The sequence below is a fragment of the Saimiri boliviensis genome, chromosome 2, assembly GCF_048565385.1.
Source record: "Saimiri boliviensis isolate mSaiBol1 chromosome 2, mSaiBol1.pri, whole genome shotgun sequence".
Classification (NCBI taxonomy): domain Eukaryota; kingdom Metazoa; phylum Chordata; class Mammalia; order Primates; family Cebidae; genus Saimiri; species Saimiri boliviensis.
In genome coordinates, this window is record NC_133450.1 from 82,883,464 (window position 1) to 82,897,796 (window position 14,333).

The following is a 14,333-nucleotide window of genomic DNA, read 5'->3' on the forward strand; positions in this document are numbered from 1 at the left end:
TGCGGACGTACAATAGTGTATCTTGTCTTTATCAATGAATGACTAGGTTTCCAATTTTTTGTTATTTCCCCTCCGTGCAACCCAATAAAGCTGTATCCCGAGCTTTTTTGTACGCATGTGCAAGTGCCTACGGAGTAGACTCCTAAAAATGGAAGATGTGTGAGTACTTTCTATTTCGTAGGCTCTGGGGAACACTCCAGGGAGGTCGGGATACAAAACACCCCCAGGCTAACAACCGGCCAGCTAGGACAGCCCCCGACAGTTTTCTTCCTTTCATAATGGACGCTGAATTTGTTTTGCTGTTGTTTTTTACTTCGTAGATGCAACAGTTCTCAGCACCAAACCCAGATACACAACCATTAAGCCACCAAGCGCTACGCCTGTTAAATTAAAAGGAAAAAAACCCTCCAGTCCCTTCACGTCGTGACGCTTGCTTCCGGGAAGCGGGCCGGAAGCCAGTCCTCGATTCTGCGTCAAACCCGACTTCAGGGGCCGTCGTAAAAGTGTCGTCCCTGTCTCACCGACCGGCCACAGGTTTCCGCTTGCCTCTGGCCGGGAGGTCGGCAACTGTAGGCGTCAGTTTCCCTCAAGATGGCGGACGAGGAGGCTGGAGGTGCGGAAAGGATGGAAATCTGCTCGGAGTCACCCCAGACCCCTCAGCGTCTGGCATCCGTAAGTCCCTATAGGCAAGTCTCTTTTGTCCTCCGCCAATCCCTCCCTACTGCGCTCAGGAGAATGTGGAGCTTTACCCCTTATGGCGGCTCTGGGGAGGGGAAGTTATCTGGATTGATCTGGAAGGAAGCCACCGAATAAAAAGTCGCAACTCACGTTTCTGCCAGCCAAGTCTACGGAATATAATTACTTTTTAATGTATTATTCTTGATGTTCTCAAGCGTGCATGTCTCTATTTTGTTGTAGAAAGAACTGGTGATATTAGACGGTTTGAGGTGGGGTTGGAGCAAGAGCCATTTTCGTATAGAAGCAGTGCTAACCCCTCTTGATGATGGGAACGCAGCACCTGGTATTGTATTGCATAGTAATACAATATTACTATGGTAGGGAGTGCTGCCACTGTCAAGTCATGTCAAGATATGATGTGTAGGAATTGTCCTTTGATACAGCATCTTGAGAACCCCAGGCCTAACCCTCAGTGGAGAAACCCATCATCTGTCGCTGCTTTTTAAAAGTGAAGAAGGGACGCCCAAACATTTCAAGCCAGAGCAATACCATTAATTAATGTTGGAATCTATACTTTGCTCCAGCAGTTCGAAAGAAAGGGAAGGCAGAGATAGTGAACAAATTTGAGTCAGTAGCTACAGGGAGAAAGCTGACAGAGGAAGATAAGAGGTAGAGGGCAATGTTAGGGAATGTTCTGGATGCCCAAGGCATCTAGTGCAGAGATATTTAGAAAATATTCAAATATCGATCACTGCATAATGTTTTATTTTGTTTTTCTAAGTAGTAGCATTTAGAAAATTGGGGCATACACTTTTTTTTCCTGAAGTTTCTTGGGTTTGTAGTTTAATAGAAACATCCTTTTTTTTTTTTTTTTTTTTTTGAGACGAAGTTTCACTCTTGTTGCCCAGGCTGGAGGGCAGTGGCGCAATCTCAGCTCACTTCAATTCGGGCAATTCTGCTTCCTCAGCCTCCAGAGTAGCTGGGATTACAGGTGCCTACCCCCACACCTGGTTAAATTTTTTTGTATTTTTAGTAGAGATGCGGTGTCACCATGTTGGCCAGGTTGATCTCTAACTCCTGACTTCAGGTGATCCACCTGCCTTGGCCTCCCAAAATATTAGGATTACAGGTGTGAGCCATTGCAGCTGGCCTAATAAAAGCATTCTTGAAGTATTTTAACCCTGCAGACGATTGAGCATTGTTTAATTAAGGACAGAGGGAGCTACAGAATGAGTCAACTCCAGGGACTGAAGAGACTGTCTAGGAGGTAGGAATCAGGTAGGGAGGGAGTTGGAAAAAGGGTTTGGCCACTGACTGTGTTAGTGCTTGTAGTTTTCCCCCATCCCAAATAGCAGTTCAAATTCACTTCACTACTGGCAGTAAAGGAGGAAGCATCTATTTGAGATGATAAGGAATGAGGAGGTGGGACAAGTTCAGAAGCAGCTGAAACATTTTAATGGTAGTTTGTGGGTTTTGCTTGTTAGAAGGAGTGGGGAAACTGCTGTGGTCAGAAAAATTAATAGTTTTGTATCTGAAGACTAATATTTATTTAAAGCTTTGATACATTAATTTTTTCCAGATAGTAGAGTAAAACCCCATCATTCTGGACACCACTCATTTGGAATTGAGACAATGATACAGGAATTGAGATAGAATTTATTTGGCAACCTTTTTTTTTTTTGAGACGGAGTTTCGCTCTTGTTACCCAGGCTGGAGTGCAATGGCGCCATCTCGGCTCACCGCAACCTCCGCCTCCTGGGTTCAGGCAATTCTCCTGCCTCAGCCTCCTGAGTAGCTGGGATTACAGGCACGTGCCACCATGCCCAGCTAATTTTTTTTTTTTTTTTTTTTTTTTTTTTTGAGACGGAGTTTTTGCTCTTGTTACCCAGGCTGGAGTGCAATGGCGCGATCTCCGGCTCACCGCAACCTCCGTCTCCTGGGTTCAAGCAATTCTCCTGCCTCAGCCTCCTGAGTAGCTGGGACTACAGGCACGCGCCACCATACCCAGCTAATTTTTTGTATTTTTAGTAGAGACGGGGTTTCACCATGTTGACCGGGATGGTCTCGATCTCTTGACCTTGTGATCCACCCGCCTCGGCCTCCCAAAGTGCTGGGATTACAGGCTTGAGCCACCGCGCCCGGCAATTTGGCAACCTTTACCTCAGGAGATAGTAGATTTTGTTCGGCAAGGCTTTAGGTTTTGCAAAGTAGTAGGTAGATTGTGTAATACAGCCTCAAGGAACTCACAGTCTGGTGACACAGGTAATATAAGTGCCCAAAGAATTTTAATTCAAGGTAGAGTATTGTCAGTAGACAAGACCTTTAACTGTTAAGCTTCATAACCACTTTTTTGGCTTGACTCTATCTACTGAAGACCCTACAACTCATTATACCTTTCTCTGTTTCTCAAGCTACTACTGACTTTAATTTTGTTTCAGCCATGGTGTGACACTGGCTTCCCAGTTTACTACTTTGGTGTTAAGCAACACGAGCTCAGTTGTCCCCCGTACTCCTTATTGCTTATCTTTAGACAAAGGTAAATAGTATGGGACATTTATAGAGGTTTAAGGAATCGTACAGTTTCTTTTCTTTCTTTTTTTTTTTTTGAGAAAGAAAAAAAATAATAAAAAGAATAAAGAGGAAGGAAGAGGAAGAGAGAATGGGGGTATTGCTTTTTTTGCCCAGGCTAGAATGCAGTCTAAATATGGGTATGCCTATAATTGTCCTTAATAATGGAGACATGAAAGAAAATGAGGGAAGAGAATAACAAGGAGCCAACCAACATTTTGTTTAAACTTCTTTTTTTTTTTTTTTTTTTTTTTGAGACGGAGTTTCGCTCTTGTTACCCAGGCTGGAGTGCAATGGCGCGATCTCGGCTCACCGCAACCTCCGCCTCCTGGGTTCAGGCAATTCTCCTACCTCAGCTTTTTGAGTAGCTGGGATTACAGGCATGCACCACCATGCCCAGCTAATTTTTTGTATTTTTAGTAGAGTTGGGGTTTCACCATGTTGACCAGGATGGTCTCGATCTCTTGACCTCGTGATCCACCCACCTCGGCCTCCCAAAGTACTGGGATTACAGGCTTGAGCCACCGCGCCCGGCCCAGTTTAAACTTCTAAGTTGACATGATGTGGTACTGATAAGAGTGTATATTTTGTGGCTGGGCACCGTGGCTCAAGCCTGTAATCCCAGCACTTTGGGAGGCCGAGGCAGGTGGATCATGAGGTCAAGAGATGGAGACCATCTTGGTCAACAAGGTGAAACCCCGTCTCTACTAAAAATACAAAAAATTAGCTGGGCATGGTGGCTCGTGCCTGTAATCCCAGCTACTCAGGAGGCTGAGGCAGGAGAATTGCCTGAACCCAGGAGGCGGAGGTTGCGGTGAGCCGAGATCGCCCCATTGCACTCCAGCCTGGGTAACAAGAGCGAAGCTCCAAAAAAAAAGTGTATTTTGTGTATTTAAAGTGGAGAGTTCTATAAATGTTAATTACGTTTACTTGTTCCAGATCTGAGTTCAAGTCCTGGATATCGTTGTTAATTTTCTGTCTCATTGATCTGTCTAATATTAATGTTGAAGTTTCCCACTTATTGTGTGGGAGTCTAAGTCTCTTTATTAGTTTTGTATGTCTGGGTATTCCTGTATTGGGTGCGGATATATTTAGGATATTTAGCTTTTCTTGTTGTTGCATTGATCTTTTTATCATTATAGAATGTCCTTCTTTGCTTCTTTTGATCTTTGTTGCTTTAACGACTATTTTATCAGAGGCAAAAATTGTAACTTCTGCTTTTTATTTATTTATTTTAGCTCTCTGGTTGGTTGGTAAATCTTTCTCCATCCCTTGTTTGGAGTCTTTGTGTATCCTTGAATGTGAGATGGGTCTGGATGCAGCATACTGATGGGTTTTAGTTTTTTATCCAAATTGCCTGTCTGTCTTTGGATTGGGGGATTTAGTCAATTTAAATTTAGAATTAATAATGATATATGTGAGTTTAATACTGCCATTTAATATTAGCTGGCTATTTTGCCCATTAGTTGATGTAAATTCTTCATTATATTGATGCTTTTTACTTGTTGGTATTTTTTAGAAAGGCTGATACTGTTTGTTCCTTTCTATGTGTAGTGGTTCTTTCAGAAGCTCTTGTAAAGCAGGCCTGGTGGTGATGAAATCTCTGCGTGCTTGCTTGTTCACAAAAAATTTTATTTTTCCTTCACTTATGAAGCTTAGTTTGGCTGGATGTGAAATTCTTGGTTGAAAGTTCTTTTCTTTAAGGATGTTGAATATTGGTCCCCACTCTCTTCTGGCTTGTAGGGTTTCTGCTGAGAGATCTGCTCTTAAGTCTGATAGGCTTCCCTTTGTGGGTAACCTGGCCTTTCTCTCTGGCGGCCCTTAGTATTTTCTCCTTCATTTCAACCCTGGTGAATCTGACGATTATGTGCCTTGGAGTTGCTCTTCTTGAGGAATATCTTTGTGGTGTTCTCTGTATTACCTGGAGTTGAATATTATCCTGCCTTACTAGGTTGGGAAAATCTTCCTGAATAATATCCTGAAGTGTATTTTCCAGCGTGGATTCATTCTCTTCGTCACATTCAGGTACACCTATCAAGCGTAGATTAGGTCTTTTCACATAGTCCCATAATTCTTGGAGACTTTGCTCGTTTGTTTTTATCCTTTTTTCCCTAATCTTGTCTCTTGTTTTATTTCATTGAGTTGGTCTTCGACCTCTGATGTCCTTTCTTCTGCTTGATAAATTCGACTGTTAAAACTTGTGCATCCTTCACGTAGTTCTCGTATTGTGTTTTTCAGCTCCATCAGTTCACTTATTTTCCTCTCTAAATTGTGTATTCTTGTTAACATTTCGTCAAACCTTTTTTCAAAGTTCTTAGTTTCTTTGGATTGGGTTAGAACAAGTTCTTTTAATTCACAGAAGTTTCTTTCTTTTTTTTTTTTTTGAGACGGAGTTTCGCTCTTGTTACCCAGGCTGGAGTGCAATGGCGCGATCTCGGCTCACCGCAACCTCCGCCTCCTGGGTTCAGGCAATTCTTCTGCCTCAGCCTCCTGAGTAGCTGGGATTACAGGCACGCGCCACCATGCCCAGCTAATTTTTTGCACCTTTAGTAGAGACGGGGTTTCACCATGTTGACCAGGATGGTCTCGATCTCTCGACCTTGTTATCCACCCGTCTCGGCCTCCCAAAGTGCTGGGATTACAGGCTTGAGCCACCGCGCCCGGCCACAGAAGTTTCTTATTATCCACATTTTGAAGCCTGCTTCTGTAATTGGAATACACTCCTTCTCCATCAAGCCTTGTTTCATTGCTGATGAGGAACTGTGATCCCCTGCTGAGGGAGAGGCATTCTGATCTTGGGTATTCTCAGCCTTTTTTGTCTGTTTTCTTCCCTTCGTTGTAGATTTATCCATCTGTGGTCTTTATAATTACCGTCTTTGTAATTGGGTTTCTGAGTGTACGTCCAACTTACTGATTCTCAGCGCCGAAATCTGAGCAACCCACTGCACCGACTAAATCAGCGGCGTTAAGATTGATGGTGCTTTTCTGACTCTGCACCAAGTACCGACGCTCCGAGGCGCCGGCAAAACCGCCTCGCCAGTCAAAAGAGTTGCGCTGGCAACCCGTGGGGCTCCTCCGCTGGGAATCTCCTGGTGCGTGAGCAACAAGAATTCATGTGAAGGTGTGTCATCCTCTCGTTCTTTGCACTTTCACTGGGAGCTACAATCCCGAGCTGCTAGTGATCAGCCGTCTTGGATCTCTCTCACGTACAGTTTCTGTTAGAGTCTAATTCCTGGTTATAGTTTTTGATTTCCTTTAAACTTCCTTCTTAGTCTGCAGGTCCTTTTTCATTCATATTGCTGTTAGTGAGCATGAAGGCTGTAATATTCCTAACATTATCTCACATGCAATTCACGTGAAATAATAGGTATGAATTAGCAGATATTGATAAAAGCCATTGCTTAAGAATCACCAGAGAAACTGATATTGTAGGTCTGAGGTGAGGTCTAAGAATCTGCATTTTCACAAGCATGCCCTGCTGATTCTGAAATAGTTGTCCAGGGCTACACTTTGAGTAACACTTAGCTAGGTATTTGGAAGTTATCAGTAAATTATTGACAGTTGAGTTTGTGGGAATGGACAACATCTTTTTTTTGAGACAAGGTCTCACTTTATCACCCAGGCTAGAGTGCAGTGGCACAAACATAACTCACTGTAGCCTCAGCCTCTTGCGCTCATGTGATCCTCGCACCTCAGCCTCCTGACTAGCTGAGAATATAGGTATGTGCCACCGTGCCCTGCTAATCTTTTGCATTTTTTGTAGAGACAGGGTTTTATTTTATTTATTTATTTTAAGACAGAGTCTCACTCCATCACCCAGGCTGGAGTACAGTGGCACTATCTTAGCTCACTGCAACCTACACGTCCTGGGTTCAAGCAATTCTCATGCCTCAGCTTCCCAGGTAGCTGGAGTTACAGGTATGCGCCAACATGCCCAGCTAATTTTTGTATTTTTAGTAGAGACAGGATTTTGCCATGTGGCCAGACTGGTCTCAAACCCTTGACCTCAAGTGATCCATCTGCCTTGGCCTCCAGAAGTGGTGGGATTACAGGTGTGAGCCACTATGCCCAACCTGGATAAAATTTTTGAGGAGGAAAATGTGTACATATGTAGATACACGCACACAGAGGAAAAGAGAGTGTGAGAGAGAGACAGTGAGAGAACAGGAATGATTGAAACGGGTAGAAAATGGAAGAACTAGAATGTGGAAATAAAACAGGCCAGCTGGTAGGAGGTGAGAATAGTGCAATGGCAGGGGTAATGTTTTGAGGAGAGGGTAGTGGTTTATTGGGTCTACGATGTTGAGGACTGAGAAAAATCGGGAATCAAGAGTGTTATTGGGTAATTTGCCAGAACTTCTTTCTGCCTTCTGTCTTCTTCAACTAGATTTTCTTAAGTCAATTTCAGAAGATACCTCTTGACATAACACTCAGCTATTGCCGGTTTACAACAGGCATGCACCACTATGCCCAGCTTTTTTTCAAGACAAGGTCTCTCTCTGTCGTGCAGGCTGGAGTGCAGTGGTGCAGTCTTGGCTTACTGCAACCTCCACCTCCCAGGTTCAAGTGATTCTCTTGCGTCAGCCTTCCAAGTAGCTGGGATTACAGATGCCTACCACCACACCCCACTAATTTTTATATTTTAAGTAAAGACCGGTTTTTACCATGTTGGACAGGCTGGTCTCAAACTCCTGACCTTAGGCTATTTGCTCACCGCTGCCTCCCAAAATGCTGGGATTACGGGCATGAGCCACCGCATTTGGCCAATTTTTTGTATTTTTAGTAGAGGCAAGGTTTCACCATTTTGGCCAGACTTATCTCAAACTCCTGACCTCAGGTGATCCACCTACCTCGGCCTCCCCAAGTGCTGGAATTACAGGTGTCAGCCACTGTGCCTGGCCTTAGTTAGGTCATATACTGAGAGGAAAGACCAAATTTTAGGAGAGGAAAGGAGAAAGGCAGATCAGGAGTTTTGTTATCCCTGTCTTAGTAGATGACACCTCCATAATACCTCTTGAACACAGATAATTCTGTCTTCGCCTCTGCAGTCCACGTCACTGTTTTCTTGGCTGTTGCAGTGACTTCTTAACTGGTCTCTTTACTTCTACTCTTGTCTTCTTCCTGTCCATTCTGCACAGAACAACCGAGTAATCTTTTAAAGATTAAATCAGATCACATCAGTCTCTTACCTAAATCTTCAGTGGCTTTCTATTATACTTCAAATGAAGTCTAAACTTATTATAAGCCTTTCAGACTTTGCCTGGTTCAGCCCCTACATCTCCATCTCATTTCCTATTACAGTGTCCTCACTCATCCTGGCCTTTTAGTACAAGCCCAAGCTGTAGTTTGCTTTAGGATCTATGCTATTGCTTGCTGTTTGGTTTTCCTAGACTGTTTTTCCTCTGCCTTTTCTTAATACATACCCTGGCTGAGATATGGGTTCCCCGTACTCTGTCAAAGCAACCTGCTTATTTCTCTCATTGCATTTATTACAATCTCTAATTACTGTGTTGTCTTTATTTACTTACCGAAATGTCTGTTTTTCCCTCCAGAAGGAGAGGTAAGTTACATGAAGGGAAGGCTCATGTGTGACTTGTTCATTTTTGTATCTTTTTTTTTTTTTTTTTTTTTTTTGAGACAGAGTCTTGCTGTGTTATCAGGCTAGAGTGCAGTAGCGCGATCTTGGCTCACTGCAAACTCTGCCTCCTGGGTTCAAGTGATTCTCCTGTCTCACTCCCGAGTAGCTAGGACTACAGGTATGCGCCACCACGCCCAGCTAATTTTTTGTATTTTTAGTAGAGATGGGGTTTCACCATGTTAGCCAGGATGGTCTTGATCTCTTGACCTTGTGATCTGCCCACCTCCACCTCCAAAAGTGCTGAGATTACAGGCATGAGCCACCACGTCTGGCTGTGTTGATGTATCTTGATATGTGATTGATACAGAACACACTTACATATGTTTAAATGCATGAATAACTGAGGATCAACATTAGTGATTTATTGTAGCAAGATTGGTACTGATTGGGGGATGGAGGTTGTGGATGGAAGAAAGAGGGAATGAGCAGGCATGTTAGGGTAGTGGCTAACCTTGGAGCCCAGGCTGAACAGGGAGGTAAAATCCAAAACAGGAAATATGGAGGGAATTGGTAGGATTAAGAGGTATTAAAGGGCATGAGGTTGACATAAGTGGAAGGACTGAGTTTTGTGGTTAGAAAGGGGAATTTTAGAATTTATGTACATGGGGGCACATCAAGTTTTTTTTTGTTTTTGTTTTTTGTTTTTTTTTTTTTTTGAGACGGAGCTTCGCTCTTGTTACCCAGGCTGAAGTGCAGTGGCGCGATCTCGGCTCACCGCAACCTCCGCCTCCCGGGTTCAAGCAATTCTCCTGCCTCAGCCTCCTGAGTAGCTGGGATTACAGGCACGCGCCACCATGCCCAGCTAATTTTTTGTATTTTTAGTAGAGACAGGGTTTCACCATGTTAACCAGGATGGTCTCGATCTCGCGACCTCGTGATCCACCCGCCTCGGCCTCCCAAAGTGCTGGGATTACAGGCTTGAGCCACCGCGCCCGGCCACATCAAGTTTTTGTGATAGTAGAGCCAGGTTAAAGGCTCTACTATAGCCTCTTATGTGTTGCTATAGCACCTTTTCGATACTCCTGTTGTATGTAGTATGTCTCAGACTGTACTCTACATTGTCTGTTTACTGTGTGTCTTTCCTTCTGGACAGTAAAGTTCTTGAAGGCATGAACTGTTGTTCACAGCTGTAGCTCTAGTATCTAGCACATTGCTTCAGAATTTTTATTCAATGCATGCATGAATGAATGAATGAATGAGGAGACACTGAGGTAGAGGGGAGGTAGAGGTAATAGGAGTTGAGAATGTTAAGAGATATTAAGATTATTGAGATAATTTACATACAGTAAAATGTACCCATTTAAGGCATTTTCTGGATAAATTTTAATAAATGTATGTGTTTGTGTCTACTACTGAATCAGAATATAGAATATTTCTGTTATTTCCTGAAGTTGCCTCCTGCCCAAATGGGAGAATTTTTTTAAAGTTTAATATTGTTATGCTGATACAATAATTATGGAAATCCAGGAAAAATTATATCTATAATCCCATATCTATAGAGGACTTTTTTTTTTTTTTTTTTTTTGAGACAGAGTCTCACTCTATCACCCAGGCTGGAATGCAGAGATGCAGTATTGGCTCACTGCAACCTCTACCTCCCGGGTTCAAGCGATTCTCCTGCCTCAGCCTCCTGAATAGCTGGGGTTACAGGTGCATACCATGATGCCTGGCTAGTTTTTATATTTTTAGTAGAGATGGGATTTTACCATGTTGGCTGGGCTGGTCTCAAACTTCTGACTTAAGGGATCCATCCACCTTAGCCTCCCAATATGCTGGGATTGCAGGTGTGAGCCACCACACCTGGCCTATAGGGGATCTTTAAAAGATGACATAATCTCTTGATGGTTGACTTAAAAATAGAAGTGAAAAGTTCTTTTTTTATATAAAAAAAGAAAAAGAAAAGAAAACTTAAATGTAAAAAAAATCAAAAATAGAAGTGAAAAGTTCTATGTGATTTTTTTTTTTTTTTTTGAGACAGAAACTTGCTCTTGTTACCCATGTTGAAGTAGAGTGGTGCTATGTCGGCTCACTGCAACCTCTGTCTCCCGGGTTCAAGTGATTCTCCTCCCTCAGCTTCCTGAGTGGCTGGGATTACAGTTGCTCACCACCATGCCCAGCTAATTTTTGTACTTTTAGTAGAGACAGGGTTTTACAATGTTGACCAGGCTGGTCTCGAACTCCTGACCTCAGGTGATCCGCCTGCCTCAGACTCCTGAAGTGCTGGGATTACAGGTGTGAGCTACCACGCCCAGCCATATGTGATTTTAATTGGAGATGATTTTCCTTAGAAATTTGAATCTGTATCGTTTTAGGCCAGAACACAGTTTTGTGTAGTAAAGACATACTCTTGGTAGGAAAACTGATGAAAACCTATGTCTTAAGAGTCCTGACTGAAGTACTTTGTCACCAGATCTTAGCAAGACCTAATTCCTTTTGTTTTTTCACCATCTCGTAATTTCTATTTTGGGTAGTTAGGGAAATTTTGATTTTTTGAATGGCAGATTCTATAGAATTAGATGTCAAATTGAGTTCTAAACACTAAGTCAAAATGACTGATTCAGCCCCACTAACTTTGAGAGTCTAGGGAAGGAACAGTACTTAGTGTAGATGTGTTAGTGCTGGAAACTGACTTCTTAACATTTAGTACCAAACATTATCCTGTAAATTAAAAGATTTTTGTTCTCAGTACTGCATAGAGAGTCCGTCTGGATAGATATTTGTATAAATCAGTGATGCAGGTGAACCAGTGAAATACAGGCATACCTTATTTTATTGAGCTTCATTATCATACTTTGTAGATACTCAGTTCTTTACAAATTGAAAGTCTGTAGCAACTCTTGTCTCAAGCAAGCCTTTCAGAGCCATTTTTTTCAACAATTGTGTGCTCACTTTGTGTCTTTGTGTCACATTTTGGTAATTCTCACAATATTTCAAACTTTTTTTATTATTATATCTGTTATGATGATCTGTGATCAGTGACCTTTGATGTTACTCTTATAATTGTTTTGGGGTGCCATGAATCATGCCCATAAACATAATCAATAAATGTTGCATTTGTACTGACTGCTCCACTGACCAGCTACTTGCCCATCTCTCTCCTCTCCTTGGGCATCCCTATACCCTAAGATGGGACCATATTAAAATTGGCCAGTTAATAACCCTACAATGGCCTCTAAGTGTTCTAGTGAAAAGGAAGGGCCAACATTTCTCATTTTAAATCAAAAGCTAGATAGGATGAAGCTTATTGAGGTAAGCTGTTGAAAGCTGACATAGGCCAAGAGTTATGCCTCTTGTGCCAAGCAGTTAGCCAGGTTGTGAATGCAAAGGAAAAGTTCTTGAAGGAAATTAAAATCCCCACTCCAGTGAAGAATGATTAGAAAGTGAAACAGTCCTACTGCTGATGTGGAAAAAGTTTTAGTGCTCTGGATAGAAGATTGAACCAGCCACAATATTCCCTTAAGCCAAAGCCTAATTGAAGAGCAAGGCCCTCGCTGTCTTCAGTTCTCTGAAGGCTGAGACAAGTGAGGAAGATGCAGAAGAAGAGTTGGAAGGTAGCAGAGGTTGGTTCATGAGGTTTAAAGAAAATAGCTGTCTCCACAACGTAAGAATACAGTGTGAAGCAGAAAGTACTGATTGATGGAGAAGCTGCAGCAAGTTATTCAGAAGATCTGGCTAAGATAATTGATGAAGGTGGCTGCACTAAACAACACATTTTCCATGTAAATGAAACAGCCTTCTGTTGGAAGAAGATGCTGCCTAGAACTTTCATAGCTAGAGAGAAGTCAGTGTCTGTCTTCAAAGGACAGGCTGACTCTCTTGCTAGGGTGTAATGCAGCTAGTAACTTTAAGTTGAAGGCAATTTTTGTTTACCATTCAGAAAATCCCAGAATCCTTAAGAATTAATGCTACTCTGCCTATGTTGTATAAATGGAACTAGAAAGCTCAGATGACAGCCCATCTATTATAGCATGATTTACTGAGTATTTTAAGTCCACTGTTAAGAACTACTGTGGAGAAAAAACAGATTCCTTTCAAAATATTACTGCTCATTGACAATACATTTGGTCACCCAAGAGCTCTAATGGAGATATACAAAGAGATAAATGTTATTTTCATGCCTGCTAATACAACATCCATTCTGTAACCCATGGATCAAAGAATAATTGCAACTTTCAACTCTTACTATTTAAGAAACACATTTCGTAAAACTATAGCTGCCATAAATTATGATTCCTCTGATGAATGTGGGCAAAGTCAATTGAAAACCTTCTCGAAAGGATTCATCATTGTGGATGCCATTAGGAACATTCATGATTTGTGGGAGGAGGTCCAAGTATCAACATGAACAAGAGTTTGTAAGTTGATTCCAACCCTGACAGATGACTTTGAGGGATTCAAGACTTTGGTGGAGGAAGTAACTGCATCTGTGGTAGGAATAACAAGAGAACTAGAATTAGAAGTGGAGCCTGAAGTTATGACTGAATTGCTGCAAACCCATGATAAAACTTAATACTTAATGGATGAGGAGTTGCTTCTTCTGGATGACCAGAGAAAGTGGTTTCTTGAGATGGAATCTACTTCTGGTGAAGATGCTGTGAGCATTGTTTAAATGAGAACGAAGGATTTAGAATATTCCATAAACAGTTGATAAAGCAGCAGCAAAGTTGGCAAGGATAGACTTCAATTTTGAAAGAAGTTCTACTGTTGGTAAAATGCTATCACGTACTATAGAACATCTTTCGTGAAAAGATCAATCAGTGTGGCACACTTCATGGTTGTCTTATTTTAAGAAATTGACTGGCCGGGCACGGTGGCTCACGCCTGTAATCCCAGCACTTTGGGAGGCTGAGGTGGGTGGATCACCTGAGATCAGGAGTTCAAGACCTACCTGACCAACATGGTGAAACCCGTTGCTGCTAAAAATAGAAAAATTAGCCATGCGTGGTGATGGGTGCCTGTAATCCCAGTCTCGGGAGGCTGAGTCAGGAGAATTGTACCAATCCAGGAGGCAGATTGCAGTGAGCCAAGATCGCACCACTGCACTCCAGCCTGGGCAATAGGGTAACGCTGTCTCAAAAAATAGAAAAACATTGGTACAGCCATGCCCACCTTTAGCAACTACCACCCTCATCAGTCAGCCATCAACATTGAGGGAAGACCCCATAAGCAAAAAGGTAACAACTTTCTAAAGGCTCAGATGATCATTAGCATTTTTTGGCGGTGTTTTAACATTAAGTTATGTACATTTTTAAAGACTTTATACTATTACACTCTTAGTATAGTGTAAACATAACTTTCATATGTATGGGGAAACCAAAAAAATTTGTGTGACTCACTGTATTTTATGTTCACTCTATTGTGGTAGTCTTAAACTGAACCCAGGATGTCTCTGGGTATGCCTGTATCTTGCCCATCCTTTCTTTGCATGCTGACTTTGAGGGTTACCTTG

General features: G+C 42.2%; 1 protein-coding gene across 3 annotated transcripts in view; it reads left to right on the plus strand.

The window, feature by feature from the left end:
• Positions 1-14,333, plus strand: part of UBR1 (ubiquitin protein ligase E3 component n-recognin 1) — a 173,400-nt gene that overhangs the window by 15,617 nt on the left and 143,450 nt on the right. For 2 of the 3 annotated variants that reach the window (XM_003928951.3, XM_074393772.1), the window contains exon 2: positions 321-672. In XM_003928951.3, the coding sequence (XP_003929000.1) occupies positions 592-672 (81 nt within the window). In that variant the 5' untranslated portion in view covers positions 321-591. Of the gene's footprint in view, positions 1-320; positions 687-14,333 lie in introns of all 3 variants that reach the window. The other variant, XM_074393773.1, reaches the window with a different exon arrangement.